The 21,745-nt window shown below is 38.4% G+C and overlaps 2 protein-coding genes across 2 annotated transcripts; both read right to left on the bottom strand.

The window, feature by feature from the left end:
* Positions 1–2,123: 2,123 nt before the first annotated feature.
* On the bottom strand, positions 2,124–4,094 carry LOC131020190 (aldehyde oxidase GLOX). Its single transcript, XM_057948883.1, has one exon. The coding sequence runs from the start codon at positions 4,024–4,026 to the stop codon at positions 2,365–2,367; it is 1,662 nt and encodes a 553-aa protein (XP_057804866.1). The 5' UTR covers positions 4,027–4,094; the 3' UTR covers positions 2,124–2,364.
* Positions 4,095–4,752: 658 nt separating this feature from the next.
* Positions 4,753–5,860, bottom strand: LOC131020189 (NAC domain-containing protein 83-like). Its single transcript, XM_057948882.1, has 3 exons — positions 5,549–5,860; positions 5,212–5,462; positions 4,753–5,133 (listed from the first exon to the last, which is right to left on the bottom strand). The coding sequence occupies exons 1-3, from the start codon at positions 5,754–5,756 to the stop codon at positions 4,903–4,905; spliced, it is 690 nt and encodes a 229-aa protein (XP_057804865.1). The 5' UTR covers positions 5,757–5,860; the 3' UTR covers positions 4,753–4,902.
* Positions 5,861–21,745: the final 15,885 nt, after the last annotated feature.

Here is a 21,745-nt window from a genome sequence, read left to right as displayed (position 1 = left end):
CCACTGTGTCCCATGCTTATATCTATTATTTAAAAAAAAATTATAATAATAAAATTTATTATGATACTATGAGTTATATTTAATTTTTATTTTAAAAAATTAGATTTTTAAAAAAGTATATACCATGACTTTGAATTTATCAACCTATTATTAGCTAATAAAAGTGAAATTAAATGATAAAAAATAATTATATACCCTAAATTAATGGAATAAACCCTAGTTAATAATCATAAAATTAAACTAAAGCATACAAAGTTGAAATTGAAGAAAAAATATATAAGAAAATAAATAAAATTAAATGTGGGACACAAAGTCGACATAAAGTGTGGTACACTGAATCTAATACCCGAAAAATCTTTTCAATGAAATTTCAAAATCCGATGGAATTCAGTGTCCCACAATTTTGTGTGTACTACTGTTTGCAATTTATTATATCTATTATTTTAATACTATGTTTTACGAAAATAAAATTTATTATAATATTATGAATTATGCTTATCTTTTATTTACACAAATTAAAATTTTAAAAATTAAATTAGATATACTAATTTTTAATTTATCATCCCTAATAATGAATTAAAAGCGAAATTAAATGATAAAAAATAATTATATACCCTAATTGGATGAAATGAAGCCTAGTTAATAATCATAAGATTAGATTAAAGCATACAAAAATTGAAATTGAAGAAAAAAAATGCAAAAATCTAAAAAAAAAAATTGAAAATGAGACAAAAATAAAATAAAATGAAACATGAAGCCTACGTTTGGTTGGGTATTTTCAGAGGTTGGAAAGGGACTCAATTAGTTGAATCAATTACTTATTGTTTGGTTTGGGTAATGAGTTAATCATTACCCTCACTTGAAACTCAATCACCCAATTTGTTATCCATCAAAATAGAGGAGAAACAAAAGAAATGGAATTCCTTACTAATGATTCATTTTCATTGTTAAACCAAACACTCAATATAAATAATGATTATTGTTACCATTCTACTCATTTATTTGATTTTATTCCCTTTATATTCCTCTATTTGAACCGCACGAGCACTAAGTGTGACACATTGAATCTCAAGTGCCTAACGTCACACCTAGAGAACAAAAATTGGAAAAAAAAAATCGAATTTTATAAAACATAAAATTATACTCCTTATTTTCGAAATTTTGGTGTCAACAACACTAAGACTTTTATAGATTTCTGCAGACTTTTAAAGTCTGGGTGTATTAGTTCAAGACTTTTAAAAGTCTATGAAAATCTGGGTGTATTCGTTCAAGACTTTTAAAAGTCTATAAAAATCTGGGTGTATTCGTTCAAGACTTTTAAAAGTTTATGAAAATCTGGGTGTATTTAAAAATCTACGGATTTTAACATTGAACTGATTTCCATGGATTTCACTCAAAAAATACACATGAACAAATCTGACCTCGGACTACGAGAATTCAAATCTTGAGAGTTTCCAACGCTCGCTGGGTGCCAGCGGACGCGGCTGAAGAAGCCAGCGGCCGCTGGACTACCCTAGCGCTCGTTGACAACAATTATTGAAATAGGGCTTAGGTTAATTAAAACATTCATGCATGATATACTATGCGAGCTTATCCTGACATAACAAAGCGAAGCAAATTGAGAAACATTATTATATGTTGATATAATAAAGTTTGTGGGTTCCAGCATGAAATAGGGCTTAGGCTAATTATTATATGCATGCATGATATACTAAGCCAGCTTATCTTGTATATCAAGTTGTATTAGTTTGGGAAGTTAACGATTGTTGGAAGATAACACTCGCTGGGTCTCCAGCGAGCCCAGCGCTCGCTGGAACCCAGCGGTCGCTGGGTATTCAGCGATCATAGGCCCCTAGCGGTCGTTGGAAGTGGGTCTAGCGCTCGTTCAATTTCCACGCTCGCTGAGTTTGTGGATTTCAAGTCCGAAAATATCACGCCAAATTCTTGCTAATTCATTAAAAATCCGACCAAAAATTCATTCAAAATCATGAAGAATCCGTGAGAATTCTATAGACTTTTAAAATCCACGGACTTTTAAAATCTACATAAATCTTGAACTAATACACCCCCTAAGAGTGTTTTTGACCTTTTTCTCTATTTCATAAAAGATACAACAAGAAGAATTGCAGCAACAATAAAAATCATACTATTATTTGTTGTCTCATTTCTCTGTAGCTTTGGTGTACAATTGAAAAATCTGATATTCAATGAATGCGTTGTTTGTGAAGTATGTATCGCGTGTCACTTATTTATATATATCTCACATTTTCTATTTATAATCACGACCTCCGAAGCCCATTCGAGGCAACTAAACTGTTGAATACATCCGCCATAAACAATGTATTTTGAAATCCCATGCACATATCACCGAATCTGAATCCATATTCCGGAACTCGGAACTTGAGCGTGCACGATGAACAACACGTAATACCCCGGCGGCGCGATCTCCAGCGCCGACGGCCCCAACGCCGCAATCGCATACGTCTCCGACCCCATGCACGACACCTCAATCCCCCTCAGCACCACCATCCTCTGATTCATCGAGAACGAGTGCGTGTTGAACGGCGGCGCCATTATCCTAACCGACACGGCGCTCGCCTCCAGGAACTCCGCCACTTTGAAGCTCAACGTGAACGACTTGTTGTAGCTCACCGCGCCGCTCATTCTCACGATCCGAGGCCTCAGCGGATCGTACTCCGCCGACAGGTACGGCGGAGAGAACGACTCTAGGCTCAAATCCGTGGGAAAATCCACGCCGGTGAAGTTGTAGTATATATGAGGATTGCTGCCGCCAACCAGCACCCGGCCGTCGGAGAGAAGGATCGCCGTCGAGTGGTACATCCGCGGCCGTGGGGAGGCTGCGGCCACCGTGAACCTTCTACCGGTAGGAGAGTCAGGTTTGTAGATGTGCGGAGTAGTAACCGGATTCCTCGCCGATTCCCACCCCGCGGCGCCCGATGCGGCGCCGTTGATTATGATCACGTCGCCGGTGGGGAGGAGCAGCATGTCGCTCATCACCCGCGCACTCGGCATCTTCTCCATCTCCCAAACTGGCTGGTCGTCGGTGACTCGGAGGCGGCCGCAGGTGGTGGCGGCGCGGAGGAACGTCCCCCTCTCGGCCAGCTGGAACGCGTTGTGCGACGAGCCGCCGCAGATCATGACCTCCGCGGCTACCGGGGTGCTGTTCTCGTCGATGGGGAGCAGGACGGAGGACCCCGAGCTCGGGTAGTTTCTAGAATCTCCCCCGGCGATGGCGGGAAAATACCTAACCACGCGGTTTTGCTTGTAGTCGAAAATGATTGATTGTCTGTTGGCGAAGATGAAGAGGTTCCCATCGGGGAGCAAGTGCAGAAACGGATACAGATTGTTCTCGTATCCATCTTTTGTTTCGCGGAGGAAATCTAACCGAATTGATTCGGAATTCCCAGGGTAGAACTCGTAGTTGAACTGCGCTCTGCCGCCCACGATGATGATGCGGCCGTCGGGGAGTATCTGGTTGGAGGCGTACCAGCGGCGCTCGGTGAGCACGTGGGGGAACTCAACCCAGTCGCAGGTGGAGCCGGCGCAGGCGGCCAGAGTGCGGACGGCGTGGTCGCCGTCGTTGAAACCACCGGTCTGGACGAGGGTGCCGTTGGGGAGGACTGAGCCGGAGGAGCACCAGGTGTCGGTCTGGACGGTCAAGGCGCGGAAGGCATTCATCCGCACATCGTAGAGAATGGAGTGGGCGGTGCAGTCTGTTTTGAGCACCTTGTCGTTGGGATCGTTGCGGCACCTGCCGCCGGGGAGGGAGAGGTTGGAGGGTCCGAAATCGGTGCGGTCGAAGATGACGACTTTGTTGTTCTTGAGCAGCTGCATATGCATGGCGGAAATGCCGATGCTCTCCTGCAGGAGGCGCCACTCGCCCTCTTGGGCGGTTAAACAACTAGGGGAGAGATGGATCATAAATAAGAGGAGATATGGAAGCAGCATTGTGATACGATGATGCTCAATGTTTGGTGATGGTTTGGTGTTCATCAGGAATTGCATTCAACTTATTTTTTTGTCACTAGGCTCCATTCATTATAATATTCATGTTTCTATATATTCATTCCTTATATTTTATGAGGCCGTTCCAGTATATAAGCTATTAATTAGAGTAATAATATTTTTCGATGAGTCACGAAATATAAAGACGATGATCCTGAATACTTCCACAAGTGTAGGGCGTATCATTTGTTGTGAAGCTTCAAGTCAAGAAGCATGTCGAAAATTTGTGTTTGCATCTTAGCCTAACTCTTTCATTTTCTCCAGCAACTACATCTTACCACTACTGCATATATATATTAGTTTCTTCTTTTTTGAAAAGAAAAAAATAAATCTATTTTTTTCTGCTATATATATATATATATATATATCCAAAAATTAAAGCTCGGCTCCCTCCCCCTTGGGGAAATGCAAAAAGAGAATGAAAATACCTTTGATTTCTATAGGTAAGAGACTTTCTCTGAGTATTAAATTTAGTTCAAGAGGCGCATGCATGTGCACATGTTCTTCTAAAAAGAGATTTTCTTTACATAAAGCAAGAGAAGAAAGAGAAGCATATGCCTTGCTTGCTGCGTATACAACCTCGCTCTATCTAACTATTTCCTTCACAAAAATCTATCAACTTTCGAAGCAAAAGCGCGCGGCGGATTCAATTCAACATAAACATTGCGTATCAGCAGCTACTTACGAATACAAGTTGACTTAAGGTTGTTTTCAACCAGCTTAAAGTTGCCAGAAATCAATCCTTTTTATTTTTCTTGCTCGTTGTCTCACTAATTTGAGCACAAATCGAATCAGTACAACCATATAGCTTGAGCAAATCTATTTATTTTGATGCATACAACGAATATAAATAAATTCTAATGAGTACATTAAACATCAAGGACGGGCGCTGGCCGCACAGTCATCAGCAGAAGTTGAAGAGACCTCACTAAGAACACTTGAATCAGATGCAGACGACGACGAAGAGGACGAACATGAATCCACATCACTCATCTCTGGTGTCGCAAAACGATCGTATCTCTGCTGCCTACACACTTCATCTTTCAAACCCCTTTTCTTGGAAAACACATGGCACAAAACCCATTTCCCTATTTGATTCAAGCCACCCTGCAGCAATACAAGTTAAAATGCCAAGTTTCAAGAATCTTAACAGTTATTCAAGAAATGAGATCACATTCAAGTCACCTGAGACAGTCTGTTATTCTGTGAGAGGGCAATGCAGTAGACGTGCACGAACCAGTCGGTTCGGACAGCACGCGGATGCTTCCCCTGGTAGAACACTAGGGTCCTCCTGATCCCAACTATAGGCATCCTTTTCGAACAAACGATCCGTTTGTCCGAACCGGTCACTTTCCAGAAACCTCCGCTGCCTCTGCCCACATTGCCATGATTCACCTCCCTGCTGCCAAAGAAATACCTATCCCTCTCCGAATCACCTAAACACGGAAATTAAAAATCACAATAAGTTGGAAGAATAAATTCAAAACAAAAAAGAAAAAAAGTTTGGTGAGAAGTAGGAAACCTGGTAAGTTGGAGGGGTGGAAAGCGAAGACGTCGAGTTCAGGGATGACGGAGGCGGGGAGAGGAGAGGAGAAGATCTTACGGGCCAAGTACTGGAAGACGATCTCTTGATCAGTGGGTTGGAATCGGAAACCAGGAGGAAGCTTGCTGGCTCCATCTCTGATGAAGTTGAATTTGTTCATATTGTGGTAGTTGACTTGCATTGCCATGCAGATTGCAGGCCTTTTATATATAGCTCCTACTGCTTACTTTTTCTTTTTACGCAGTCTGTTTAAGAAAAAGATTTATGCGCTTCCCTCACTTTTTCCCCTCTCTTTTCATTAAAGCAGTTTTCATTTTCGAATGATTATGTTAATAATGGCTTCATTATTAAGATTTCTTATGCTCCTCTGCGTTATATATATATACATATATTCAATTCATCATTTATTAACGTACAATTACTCAAAAACTTAATTATATCAAAATCATTAATCAATAATAATTAATACTATATGTTCCGAACAACCCCTAATTAAAATCTAAAATTCTCCAATCCCCTGTTATCAGGATGTATCATGTATGTATGTAATTGGTTTGAAACTATAAAACAATACACAGGGGCGGAGCCAGACTTTCGATTCAGGGGGGCCCAAAATTTTTTTTAAAAGAAAATTAATAATTAAATTAAAAAATAAAAATAAAATTAAATTAAAAAAAATGATAATCACAATAACAGAATTATAATATTATTTAAATTACAAAAAACACATTTTAATAGATTTTCAAGCTCATATTCATGTTACAATGTATTTTATAATAAAATTACTAAATATTGAATATTATATATTTCTTAAGACGAAGAGTTAGAAAGGTAGGGTGATTTAGTGGCGGCAGGCCCCAGAGAACATGTGGTGAGCTTATCCGGTTGAATTTTGATCTATCCGGCAAGCCACCCTTTTTTCTGGCTCAACTTCTATCTATATTCAGGGAGGGATTGGACTTTCCTCTTTGGGTATGAGGCTTAGCTACACATACTGAGTTCATTACGAGACCACTCACGTTCATATCGAGTTAGCTCTCTTCCGCTCATATCGAATGGCCTATGCAAATACATGATACAGTCTCTAATTTGGAGAAATTTTTAATTGAAATGGTACGAAACGACGTCGTTTAAGTCTCACAAAAACATCGTCGTTTTTACTAATCATGTAAGCTCCAATTCAATACTCTAGCGATCGAAAAAAACAGGGGGACAAAATTGCAAAACTTGAAAAAAATAGTGATTTAATTCGCCACACTCAAAAGACGTTAAAATTGCAAACTTAAAATAGTTTGTGATTTTATTTTCCAAAATCCCATGAAACTTTGTAAGGCAAAGTAACTTTCAATATCAAATTCAAAAAAAAAAAAATCTCTAGAATCCAATCCAAACATGATGTGCATAAATTAATTATGTTTTTACTTATTCTAAAAGTCTTAACTCTAAAGTTTACATATCAATTACAGTATAAAATAGCTCAACAAGATAATGATGTAGATAAAATTATATATTTTTTATTTTTAATATAAAATTACAAAAATATCCTAATATTTTTTAAAATCCCAGGGGGGCCCAGTGACCCCCCTGCCCCACCCCTAGCTCCGCCCCTGACAATACATGTTTTCCCTTGATTCCTTATAATATATAAAAGTAACAAACATTATAATGCATGCTTATTCGAGAATTAAAAATTTGAAATGGTTATTTTAGCACTCTAAAGTTCAATGTGCTTTAAGTTGTTTAGACTATGTATATCATATCTAAATTACCATAATTTAATTTCCACGTTATTTTCTTCGCCAAGAAGAATACTCCATTCATAAACAAAGAGGCCATGTGGCTAATCCTAGGTTATATTCTTATTTTACTCGAATCATCATAATTAAGCCGCATCTCCGTAATTTTGTTTTTGGAATAAGACTAACTAATTACTGTATTTCTCTTGCAAATTAAGTGGACCTCAAGCTAGCTACAAACTTTAATTAGCTAAATTAAACAAACATAGAAGTTTTCTCAAAAAAAAAGAAAAAAGAAAAAGAAAACATAGAAGTCTATCATAGGAATGAAATGTATAATCATTACTCAAATATTTTACTTTGTTTAAGACACGAAAATGTGAGATATATATATAAATTATTGACTAAAGAGTTTTAAAGAGAAAAATAATCAGATGAATATTACGTGCACCTAGAGTAGAGAATTATTAAATGAATTTATTTTATTTTAAATGACATTTTCCTCATCAAACATGTCAAAAAAAAAAATCAGCGTAAGGAAGATAAATTTAATTATACTACAAAAATTTTATTTCGCTTTAGCATACTCACACTACTAATTTTTTTTAAATGATTAGCTGTCCCAATTACTCGTATAGAAAAAAATGATTAGCTTTCCCAATTACTCGTATACATAATTACAAACTAGATCAAATATCCAAACAAATACAATTGATCAATATCCAAACAAATTACAATACACATATAGTCGGCAGTGGCGGATTTAAGATTTTCAAATTGGGGTTGTGAAAAATAATTACATTATTATAAATATAAAACATATTTAATAATAAAAATATACATATCCAAATATAATTGTTTAATTTTGAAGTTTATGGTTTATTTTAGCGATAATTGCATAGAATATCACCAACTTTGAAGAAAATCCAAATTCCCCACCATCTTTAGAAAATCCACAAAATATCAAATACTTTCAAGGTTGTCCAATCTCCCCACATTCTTCTTCATGAAAATTACAAATCTACCCAACATTTAGACAAATTATAAAAAAGACCCCACCTTAAACAAAGCATCAACAAGGAACCCCAACATGCTACCATTTAAGGCAAAATTACCCAAAATTATAATGCAATTTTTTAAAAAGGGTCCAACATGCTTCCGTAACACTTCAAAAATTAAACTTAACATAAACCAACATTATACCTTTAGTCGACTGGTCTTCTTCAGGAGTCAGTACTTGTTGCGTTTTACGGACCGTCTGCCCCCAAGGCTCCGTCCAACCACGCGCTCGCAAGGGATGGTTGCAACCTTCCTCCTTCACTAAGTGCCGACGTAAAATATTTTGTTGGAAAATGAAAGAAAAATTTTCTACTAAACCGGAGAGTTGGAACAAGACAAAGCTTTTAAAAGAGGAATTATAAAATATTAATTTTATTTCATAATATCTCCCCAAGGGAGGAGACTAACTTGTTTAGCTACTCATAGTAGCTAATACTTGTGTACATAAAATAAAAGGAAACTACAACTTTAAACGAAAACTAAAAATTTAAAAAAATACAAAGATAATTATTTCTAGAGAGAGGAAGTGGTGTGTGAAAAATGGGTTGTGTTTTTCTGATTATCTTCTTCTCTCCAGCACTTGGGTTTATATAGAAGTTTGAACCCCTCTATTATTACTCGGTTGGTGGCCTCAGATTCCATCTTTGTGGCCAGCTTGCTTGAATATGACATCCACCTTCTTTTGTCGGCCTTGATTGCCGACACTTGTTAGTGGCATCACATGATGCTGGACCCTTGCTTTATCGTCTTGTGATAATGCTGGTAGGGGCCGGCTGCTTTTCTTTCCACTCACTTTTGTCCTGGAGCGTTTGGTGAGTGGTCCTCCTGTTCTTCCACCCACTTTTGTCGTTTCTTTTGTGGGTGCGCTCCTTGCTGTGAATCACATGATTCACTAAGCTTTGTCGGCCACCTTACTTTTTTGGTGCCCGAGGTGTCCTTCCCTTTGGAGTCTGATGCTTATCATGTTCATCAGACCGGAACCTCCTTTTATCCGGTTTTGGAAAGAATCCTTTACCGAATTCTGGCTCCTTCTGCGACGAGCATTGATCGCAGATTTTCTCGATCCAATGGCCCAAATGAGCCATATTGCAAAACTTGCGGCGAGTCTCCTGGCTCCCCGCAATCCTGTTCTTCCAAATCATTTGCCGTTTCTTCTCGAAGGATTCTTCGGCAAAAGGAGTTGTTGTTCCTGTCATTGTATTAACTAGGAACGTTCCCAGATCCGAGCTTTGATAGAACTTGAATCTAGACTTCATTTTGTCCATCTCTGTGAGACAGACCCATAGACCCCATGCTCGTCTAGTGGAGATTTGATCCTCCGTGAATGTTGAGACGATTGCGGCCTGGAATTCGGGAACTTTGATCCTGTTAAGGGCTCCCGTATCAGGTCTCCGAAGCTTAATGAAATGGAAAGCTTCACGGATTCCTTTTCCGACTGGCTCTGGTGCTGCACTGAAACAGTACAATTCCAGAACATCTCCCCTTTTGAGGGACTCGTTGTTCTCCCATGTGTCGAACACCGTTTTCTGGATCCATTTTGGTAAACCCTTGATTTCGGTGAAGGCTGGGGCGGTGGTATAAACTGAGGCCAAAGCCCCAAACTCATACCATTCCTTGACATCGTTTGGATTGGCTCCTGGAGTCGTCCAAACCCTTGGATATTTTCCGGCAACATCAACCCGGCAATTTCCCGAATTAATGCCCTTCCTTATGAGAAGTTTTTCCCATCTGTCCTGGTACATCTGCCAAGAAGGAGAAATTTCAATAAAGTCAGTATCAACCTTAACTTGGCCTGTCATGGGCCTAAGATTGATCTCTCCCTCTTTTACCCCAGAGGTGGAGGGTTGACATGTTGATTCAGGGTGTGACCCCTTAACAACATCTTTTTCTCGAGAGTCTGGCTGTGAAACCATTGTCTCAGGACTTGTGCTAGGGGTACTTGAATCCCCTGCTACAGGTAATCCGCCCTGTACGGAAAGCATTGCTTTAGCCCGATTTTCACGGACCGCGCGCAAAAGCGGCTTGTTGGTTGCTTCCTGAAGATTGAACATCTTCATGAAGCAGACATCGATTTGGCTAGATACTTCGGCTTCGTCAGCCGCTTGTATCTTTCCTGCTTGTTTGGTATGCAGCACACACTTGTGCCACTCTTGTTGTAGCAGCTCTAAGCTTTCAAAGAGCTGCCCCTGTATTGCCTCGATGGTCTCCACTTCAGGGAGCTCCATTCCTTGTAAGGAAATCTGCAAGAACATTCTGATCAGATTTCAAAACGACAATATCATAATCATAATATTGGCATTCTGCTTGCCATCTAATCAATCTAGCCTTTTCAGGTTTAGATTCAATCTTTTTAGTTAAGAAAGCTTTAACGTTAGTGTTATCTACTTTCAAAACAAATTTTTTAGCAAGTAAGAATAGTGGCCACTTTTTGAATGCCTTTCTGACTGCAAAAAATTCTTTCTCGTTTATGTGCCATCTCACAGTCTCGTCGTTGGAGAAAAGACCGCTACAGTATCTGCAAGGATCTTCTCCATAAGGGGTGATCTTTGTGAGCACTGCTGCCCACCATGAATCACTCGCGTCGGTGTAGAGGACCAAGTCATCCTCGTCTTGTGGTATTGAAAGTTTCGGGAGATTTTTGCAAATCTCTTTCAACTTCTTCATACCTTCTCGATGTTCCTCTTTCCATATGAATGGAACATCTTTCTTCAGTAGTGGACTGAAGACCTTTCTGTGTTCTGCAAGGTTTTTGATAAACATCCCCGCAAAATTGACAACCCCGAGAAAACTTTGGAGCTGCTTCTTCTCCTTGAGATCTTCTGGAAAATTCTGGACCTTTTCCACAATATGATTTTGTAGAATGATTCCAGATTCATCAATCTCAATCCCCAGAAACTCCATCTTCTGGGTGGCTATGACTGCCTTCTTTTCAGACAGCACTAATCCTTCCTGTTGACAAACATCCGCAAAGATCTCCAGATGCCTAACATGTTCATGAATGTTTTTTGATGCAATAAGAATATCATCAATATAAACAAACATAAACGAAGAATAATCCTTGAAGAGATTATCCATTTTCCTTTGGAATATCTGAGGCGCGTTGGCTAACCCCATTGGCATGACATTCCAGACATAATGTCCTTGTGGAGTTGAGAAGGCTGTGAACTTCTTACTCCCTTCCTCCATGCGAATCTGGTAGAAACCTGATTTGCAATCGAACTTTGAGAATACCCTCGCACTTCTGATGCAGTTGATAAGGTGTTCTCTGCTTGGGATGAAATATCCATCGAATTCAAGAATGTCATTAATCCCTTTATAATTAATGACCAATCTTGGCTTTCCTCGCTTGATCTCCCCATGATTTCTTACAAGAAATCCAGGACTGCTGTAGGGTGATCTTCCTTCTTCGATTAGTTTCAAATCAAGGTGTTCCTTGATTATACTCATCATATCCTGTTGATCTTGAGGGTTCATCAGGATAGGTTTGTACCTTACGAACTCATGCTCCTTTCCAGTTTTAACTTTCAAGGTTGCTCTGAGCTGGTTCTTGTCCCACCATGCCAAAGGATCCTCGTGGTAACACTTCTGGATTCTCCTTTTGACATCGGCAAGGGACACATGTTCTTCTTCCTTGATATCTTTGTGTGATATCAGGGATACTTTGAGGATCTGAGTTTCTTCCTCAGAGAGATTTGGGAATCCCTCAGTTCTGCATTTGAGCAAAACTTCTCCGAATCGCCTTTGATCCTTCATTTGGGGTCTCCGGAGTCTGCCATCATCACCACGCTTGCTGCGGAATTTGATTGGCATTGAGAGATGAAAAGCTCCATTGAGCCTTTGCACAATGATTTTGTGATCACAATTGGTTGTGAACACTAGCCTCCTGGCTTCATTGTCCTGTATGTATCTCTTGAAGCTTTGCAGAAAATTATTTCCGAATAATATATCTGCTCCGGTATCATGGAAATAAATTGGTGGAGTCTTGACCTTGTACCAAGGTGTCTGTCCTGCTCCGCCGATCAATATTTCCGTTTGTTTTACTCCCTTTGATAGAAGCAAAATCTTTTTGGAGAAATCCCTTCCTACAATTCGAGGTAGATCTTCTTCAACTTCTGCTGGAAAGACTCCTCGTTTTGCTGTACAGATTCCTGCTCCTGAATCCACATAAGCAGCAAAATATTCTGCTTTGTATTTCTCGTATAACATCCCTACAGAGATGTATATCGAGAATGGACTTGTCATTAGATCATCAATCTTTGCCGTCCGATTGTGATCTCCATTCTTCTTGATTTCCATGACCATGGCTTATATTTATCAAGAAAATCTCGTCCTAAGATCAGGACGTCTGCTTCTTGTCCGGCTTGGCCTTCGGTCTGAATTTCAAAACCTCCAACCTCCAGAGTTCCGATGTATCGGTTGTCCCCTGGATTTGCCAAATAATACAACGAACTACAAGGAAACTGGTTTTCCCTGCTTGTTGTATCAAATCTTGTGGAAACTTGTCTCCATCCTTCGGGACATTTAAACTTGATTCTCATGTCCTGAGCTGGTGTTTCCTGAATCGCCCTTCTCTCATATGTTTGAGAGAAACTTCTTGTTATAGGCCCTGAAGTTAGCCTATTTCCTTGGAATGATAGCCTTGGTGCTCCTAGTCTGAGACTCTGGGTGTGGTTGAGCACCTGCTTGTCTCCAATGTCGATGTCGATTTCTCCGATCTGAGGAATCTCCACTCGGTTTGGATGGACTGCCTTGGCTACCTCCTTGAATATTTCTGGAATTTCAATAAATTCTTTTCCCAGAAATAACTCTGTGTGATGGGAATTTGATAAGGCATAAGAAACTTGATAAGTAAGTGAGTATGGCCTATTTTCTCCCGTCATAAGCTCCTTCTTTTTGTAGTCCTGATAGAGGGTCAGGGCTCGACTGAAGGATGAATCCTGTAGATTATAAGAGATCTGTGGATAGAACTCTGTTATAATCCTTTTGGCATAGAGATTGCCCGAGAATGCTCCAAGAACTGATGCTCTAGCATCTCTAATTCTTTTGTCGCAAAGTGCGACGTCAATTGGTTGGTCTGTCCCTGGGGAGAGAGACGATTTGATTACCAACTGAATTGCTCCAATATGAATCCATTTCATCGTTCTTGCGACTTCTGGCTTCATTTTCTTAAGATCCTGCATAATATCTTCGGCAGGAATCAGCTGGATCTCCACCTGATTACTTGTAATCTCAATTGGAAGCGCCGTTTCTTGGTTTGTGACACCAAAATACACATGATGCTTCCTCTTGGCTGGAATCAAGCTATTTAATACTCGATTCAATCTCCCATTAGAAAACCCTTGGTATGTTTGTACCTCTCCAGTTTCCCGGTTGAGTTTCCTTACGAGCTTCTTCACCACTTCTTCCTGTGGAATCAGAAAATGGCTAGTGAATCCATTCTGATCTTCCTTCTGAATGTGATGAACCTCGTGTTCTTCTTTAGTCTGACTCGTCTCCGGTTGATCCATCGGTCATCTCCGAATCTTCAGAACTATAGATTTCTTCTTGCTCATATATACTCTCATCAGAGGATATATCTTCGAATTGATACACGGGTATCAATTCCTGGTGGTAGATGGCATCTTCGATATCTGGTGTGGATTCGAATTTCCTTATCTTGTTGTCTGGGCAATTGGTTGAAATATGCCCCTTAGCACCGCATGTCCAGCAGTTGCAATCTTTAAAACTTTCATTTGTTTTGGCTTGAGTACGCCTGAAAGTTTTTCTTGTCGGGATTCTCTTTTGATTTGAGAATCGGTTTCTTGATGGTCCACTCCGTTGGCCTGACTTGTAGGAGCGCGCCTTCTGTCTGGTCCACATAGTTCTTGGCTTCCAAGAACTTCTTCTGGACTTTCTTTCATAGGGTTGATACCTATGTTTCTTTCGGCTCCTCCTTTGATACAGCAACTCAGCACCAATCTCTGTTGGAAGATCAATGTTGTCGCACATCAATGGGGATTTCTTGTTGAGTCTCCTTAATCTCTTGAGATTCCTTAGGTCCGCCGCCTTCTGGCACCATTCGGACAGCTTCTTGTGAACATAAGACATCCTTCTTGAAGCGCTATCAAGTGGATATCCTCCTGGTGAAACATACTCGTTGATGAGCATCTCCCTCCATGGACTTGGAAACTTGGGAAAGAAGAGGTCCATGGCCTTCTGATCTTCCACCTCCCCCATATGAACATATAGGGTATACAGACGCAGAAATTCATCAAGAGCTTTTGGCTCCAGCACCATCAATCGTAGATTGTAGAGTGCCTGTTGATATTTCTTGCGCTTCTCCTCTGCGGATCCTTCGAAAAAGTTCATTCCCAAGAAATGGATTTTAACCTGCTTAGTAATTTCCTTTATGACGTCATATAAGGATTCACTACTAAACAACTTTTCCCTGGTAATAACTTCAAGTTTTTCCCAGTATTGTTTTGCCATGCCTGCTAAGCTGGCTTCGAAGACTCTGGCAAATTCTTTTTTGTCGTAATCAATTGTGGCAATTACGACCTTTAATGATGAAGCCCAATCGTCGATGAGACCCTCCCATTCCTTGAAACTGGCTTCGTCAAGGTTGAGAATCAATCCGTATGGATGGATTGGTTCTAGTGTGACCTTTCCTACAGGAGTATCCCGTATCTGAGGCCTCCGTCGTTTGGTTCGTTGGAACTGGCTCGCATCATCTTGAGCCGATCCCTTTGTCGACGTTTCTCCTTCTTGAGGTTCATTTTTAGGAACCTCATCTCCTTGGTTCATCTTTAGATCCACCATATTGAGGTTAGCAAAAGATTCTGCTAACTCCTGTAGATCCTCCAATCCGATTCTGTTAAGGCTATCCATGATATTTGCCTTTCATGATTCGGATTATGTCCTCCGGCTGCAACTCCTTGGGTGCTGCATCAAATATGGATGGATTCGTCGGGTCTTTGGACCATTTATTCCGAATTTTTCCGGAACATGGTTTTCGCCTTTCGATCTCCTCCATCCTTTTCTGGATATCACGCAAGAGGGTTAATATTTCCTCTTGTTTGAGTGATATTCTGCTTAGTTCCATCGGTAGATCATACAGCTTGACGCCATAATATTCCACCGTCTTTTGGATCTCCCTCAAGTTGACGTTGTCGGAAGAGCTTGGCTCGATCTTGTGGTAGCTTGGAAAAGCTACTCCCGCCTTGTCTTTTGGTTCCATCAATCGTGCGACTGATGGGCCTCATCTCTGGTTCGTTCAATCGTCGTTCTTATTCCGACGATTCCCATGAGAGTCTTATGGTAAGATTGAATACCCGTGATGATATCACGGATAATTTCCGCATCTTCCCCTCGCCTAATGTTCGTCACGAGGGCTCGATTATTCCAGTTGAGATCGTCTATAAGACGAGTAGTTTCTCTTTCCAAATTTTGAAGAGAATTCCTGTAAACAATACATCTCGGACACTCGTCCGGATCCATGAATTTTGATGGAGTCTCCTCCCAAATAGGTTAATTATAAAATAAATTAAATATAATATAATTCCTCAATTTTAACCCGCTCTGATACCATTTTAAGGATCGCGGGGATGCATATGTTATAATTAGGGTAATTTGAAAAGAAAGTTTGAAAAGTGGGGTTGTTGTGCAAGTTATTTTGTGATGGGGTCAATTTCAGAGTTTCAAGAAAACCAGGGGTATGATTTTAAATAGTCAAAAATAGAACCATGGGCAATTTGAACAAATATCAAAGTATTTGATATAATTTGGATTTTTAGAAGTTCATGGGGAAAATGGATTTTGAGCATAGTTGGTGATATTATATGCAATTATCCCTTTATTTTAAGTTGGGTTTATATTTTCCTTTGAGATTATACTTTTAATTAGGGGTGCTAAACTAAATCTAGATATATATATATATATATATATATATATATATATATATAGGGGAGGGCTAGAATAAAAACTCTTTTAAGTGTATAAAATATAAATGATTTTCAGCCCTTAGATCATCAAGATCTACGGTTGATTCGTAACCATGTTGGATGAATTCGTGGTCCTGAGTTCGAATCCAAAGGTAGCAAAAAATTATTTTTCACAATTCGTAACCATGTTTGATGAATTCGTAACCCTGTTGGATAAAATTCGTACATTAAAAAACGTTTATATTTATATTTTGAAGTGTTTTTACCGTAGCCCTCCCCTATATATATATCTATATATATATAAATATTAATATTATTAAAATAATTCTTTTTTTGGGATGCAGTTGCACCCATGTTCTTAACTGAATCCGCCGGTGGTCGTCACTGCACCGACTTAAACCAATAACCTATTGAAAGAGACCGAGTTTTTTTTTCGCCATAATTTTGCCGTTTGTGCTAAGGAGTCCTCGACATTCATATCTATTAAGGAGCCGGCTGGCCATAGATGTGAGCAAGCACTTGATTATGCAACTCTATCTCCTCCATGATCGCATTAGCTACACCGTCGGATGAATCAGACGAAGAACCGTGGTCGGATTCCGCCATTGTCGGAAGAAATCAGATGAAAGCGCTTGAAAGAGGAACAAGAATGAAAGAAATTGAAAGAAGAAGGAGAATTGTAGAGTGAAAGTGAGGAAGATGAAGGAGGAAGATGTAGTTATAAAAAGAGAAGAAAAATTGAAAAAAAAAAAAAAAAACAATTCCAAACGGTCAAATTTTGATTTAAAATTCGAATTTCCGATTTTTTTTTTTTAAAGAGGCGCGTGTAAAACACGCGCCTATATATAACCGTTTAAAGGGCTACACGATAGAACGTGTAGCCCTCGTGTAACCCGAGGCTGCAACGCTTACACGATAGAGCATTTACACGATAGGGCTATCGTGTAAGCTCTATCGTGTAAGCGTTATGGATGCTCTTAGCAAGTAAATACAGTTATAATTAGACATGATTAGCTTTATTTTCAATCACTTTGATGATTATGGATATCTGACATCTAAAGTTCGCTGTTGGGCCGCTTTAATTAGGTGAGAATGTGAGATCCACTTAAAACAGGGACATAATTATGTCTAATTTAATTGACTTATTTTGATAATTGTTAGGGTTGAAAAGAGCAAAAAAGAATATAAAAGCTTAGTATACTTTTTTTTACTAAAAAGTAATAAAACCTAAAAAGCTGAAATGGTTGAAGAAGATGATTGACTCTTGAAAATTGAAATGGTAATGGATATGTGCTTTGCTTCATTGAGAAGATGTTACTTTTGTTTTCTACATTTTCTATTGCTTGTAAAAGTCATAAAGTCAGCTCACGGGTGACAAAAAAGTAAATAGCTAATGACTTATGTTTATGTTTACCCAAAAAATGGTGCTAAATGTATTTTGCTCCTTGTGATTTCTATTACATCTTTTATTAATCAAGTTTTTGGCCGAAAAGTAGAAATTATTGAATGCGTTTTGAATATACTCCCTCCCATTCAAATTATGTCTTCCTAGCACACATATTAATAAATAAAAAAAATTATTTAAATTAACCTTAGTTAATGATATTTACCTTAAATTATACAATCATTATCTAGTTGGAAAAAAAACACTAATTAATAAAGAGGAGTTGAACAATAATTACTCGTATTTTCATTATTTGGGAATCGATATTATGCTTTGAACAATTAATGAGGAGTCGAACATAAGGGGGGCAATTTTGGTACCTAAAGCCAAAACAACCATTGTTATACAAAGAAATAAGAACACCAAAATGACTAATAATTTGAATTAAAAGGAGTATTAACTGTCAAACACTGTAAAATTATCATTCATGTCCTTTGAAATATGTACGCACATAAAAAACACACTATTTTAAATTTTTTTTTCCAGAAATATCACTAATGGTGTCGGATTTTCAACTTGGATATGCTGGAATCGTGCGCATATATAAGTTATTTTTTCAAAATTGGATACACATTTATGTTGGAAATCCTTGACATCATCTAATGATACGCAGCGGAAATAACAGTCAAGGAAAAGATCTAGATTTATAATTGAATCATGTGTATGGATTACAAACACACAACAGTTAGAATAACTTACTTGTTGTGTAGCAAACAATCCTGTAGCAATTCTTCTAGCAATCCTGCAGTTGAATCCACTACTATGGTATCCACGCAGATTCGATGCAGGAACAATTCCCGATGCACAATTCAATCATCGAAAGCTAGGAAATCTCCGATTGAATTCTATAGTGTTCTAAGTGTTTTCTCTCTTGTGATTTTACGTATCTCACGTGTGTTCATCTCACAGACAAAAGAAATATAATCCTATTCTTATAGGAATAAGACAAGCCTGTAAACCCTAGGTTAAACAGGCCGGGCTTTTCTTTTGTCTCCAATTAATTAATCCAATAGTCAAACTATTTACTAATTAATTAAAGCTTATTAGAATATATCAAATATATCCTAATCTAGTCCATATATCTTTCAATCTCCCACTTGGACTAGCATTAGATTAAACACCAAGCACTATCTTTGCACCCTTGAGCGAATCAACAATACACATAAAGTGTGACCCAATAGGCCTCCATTATCGTCGATAATCAAATTAAAGTCTACACAAAACTCCTAGACTGCGTTGTGTAGCGAACTCGATATATGAAGAACGTTTACGTGGATTCTGTAAACAAAACCTTTATGCGAAGATATAGTAACATCCTTTCATTCACGAACCACTCGATAGAGCCTAGAATTTGCCATCGTGTCTTTCTAATAGCTCTATCAATTTATCTCATCTTTATTAAATGACCTACATCGATCATGTTCAACCTTTAAAGTTCGAACATATCAATTGCACTGGCCAGTGACTTAACGGTCAAGTAATATAGAGAAACTGAGTGTTCTTCTCGAAATGTTAATCGAGGAATGAATCCTATCTTGGCACAACTACCACCTTCCCTTATATCCCGATATACCCAACACAAGCCGTATCTACCCCTTTGGTTGGAGTGCAAGCATTGTACTTGGTCAAAGTATACCCTTCAATAAGTAAGATAAGTATTGCCCTCAAGTCAAAGGACTGTCACAATCTCACACACCAATAATCATAGACACCAAAACAAATGATATATTGGTTGGGTATGCCAATACTCTCTAAAGTATCCATGCATCTATCACGAGTATCTAATATCTCATAGTCGTGGGAACAACTATATTCTCTAAGAATGTGATACAGATCGCATGCCAACTTATAACATATCATCAATATCCCAATCTTGATGATCCTTAGTTGGGGCTCTTTAAGAGTTATACTCTATTGCTAACCTCCCACTAAATTAGCAACAATATTAACTCATGGGAACATTTAATTGAATGAGAACAAATAATCAAAGTAATCAATCAAATAAATGCATAATGCCATTAGTGACATCAAATGTCATAAATGTGATCAAGTAATAAGTCTCAACACAGATTATTTCTAGACATATTACTTTTACTCCCACTGACTAAAGCTAGTCTCGAAGATATCCAATGCCCAAACACTCAAAGTGTTTGTTATGATTCACAATGCATAACAATTGGTCAAAAGGATTAGCTATGTCCTCTTATGTGGGAACTTGCTCTAACATAATCTCTTGATTATAATATCTCTTAAAATCTGCCAACGATGCTAAGCACATACACTACACCCTGTGTAATGAAAATCATGACATTCATGACCATCCTATTGCCCTAGCGTTAGGGTCATCCTTTGTGCATTAAATCTCATTGTCATTAGAGGGACAATCCTTCCTTGACAAAAAGATGTCATATTCCATTGCTAGATGTCCTTTCGGACTTCTTCATGGAGTATCGCCTTAATATCTTGTCTATGTAAGTGGATTTTGATAGCCTAACAGTCTATTAGCTCAAACTCAATAGATCTGGATCCCAAGGATAGAATAGGCTTTACTCAAATCCTTCACCTTGAAGGAAATTAACATCTGGTCTTTCATGGATTGCATCATGAGTACAATAATTTTCATTTTCAATATGTCATACATAAATGATGATGAAAATTTTGTTCTCATTCTTGTGTTTCCTATAAACACAATGATTTTCTTTGCTTTTGACCAAAATCAAACGATTTGATTTCTTTGTCAAAACATTTGTGTTCCATATTCTAGAAGCTTGTTTTAGTTCATAACAACAAGTAAAATCTCAATGGACTTGACTTTTGCAATTGACGAAAAGATCATAATCCATGCTCTCGCACTGACTATAATCTTTTGCCACTAACCTAGCCTTGCAGGTTTGCACATTGTCATTAGCATCAAATGGATATTACCCCAGATGATGACTCAGTTTAAGGTCTAACCAATCCATTTCAAATTTTATGGCTTCTTGCCACTTCTAAGAATCTATGACCATCATGGATCCTATGACTATCATAGTTTCGCATAAGTTCTAAGATCATAACCAATTTCAAATTCTTTCTCGTATTGATCTTAGACCAATAGATTAATTCTTTGATTGGTTTACGTTATTTAGAACTTATACGACGTTGCATTTGTGCAAGCTCTTCGTTATTCTGAACTTGAGGAAGTTGATTCGCTATATCATGATGAAAAATCTTCGACATCCAATGTCATATCTCCCCCCGTATTGAAGAATGTTGCATTTCTGCAAAATCTTTAATACTGCTCTTATTGGATGTAGATGACGCTCTAAGTAATGCATCAGTACCAATGAGATCGTGAATAGCTCCTACTAAATCCTTGTTTAGACCATCTAACAAGTTTTCTTCCTCCATGTTGACTTTGTGGCTCTAAAATCTTATTAAGATCTAAGTCATAACGATCTTGTTCCCTATAGACCAAGTCTTTTCAAGAAACATCGCAATCCTAAAACTGAGAACTTATATTTTCCAAGAAAATAGTAGTATTCTCGTGTTTTCTTCGGATATCCTACAAAGTAACACTTCTCACTTTTGATTCCAACTAATCAGCGAGCATTTTCTCTACATATGTAGTGTAACCCAAGGTTCACACATGTGTAAACTATGCTTCTTTCAATACCACATTCATATGATATTTACTCAACTAATTCAAGTGGAACTTGGTTCAGAATATAAGCAATAATAAACAAGGCATGGTCCCAAAGATACACTGAAAGTTTTGAGAAGCTCATTATGGATCGAACCATATCTAATGAAGTTCGATTTCTCCTTTCGGATACCCAACTCAAATAAGGTATCCCTAGAGGAGTCCATTGTGGATGGATTCCATATGACTTCAAGCAATCGGCGAACACATGGCTTAAGTATTTCTTTCTCGATCTAATCTTAGAGATTAAATACTTCTCCAAGTTGTTTCTTGACTTCTAACTTAAACTCCATAGATTTCTCAAAGTTTCTGATTTGTGTTTCATAAGATACACAT

This window comes from Salvia miltiorrhiza, chromosome 4 (genome assembly GCF_028751815.1).
Source record: "Salvia miltiorrhiza cultivar Shanhuang (shh) chromosome 4, IMPLAD_Smil_shh, whole genome shotgun sequence".
Lineage (NCBI taxonomy): Eukaryota > Viridiplantae > Streptophyta > Magnoliopsida > Lamiales > Lamiaceae > Salvia > Salvia miltiorrhiza.
Note: the sequence above shows the minus strand (reverse complement) of the source record. Positions and strands in the feature narration are given on the sequence as shown.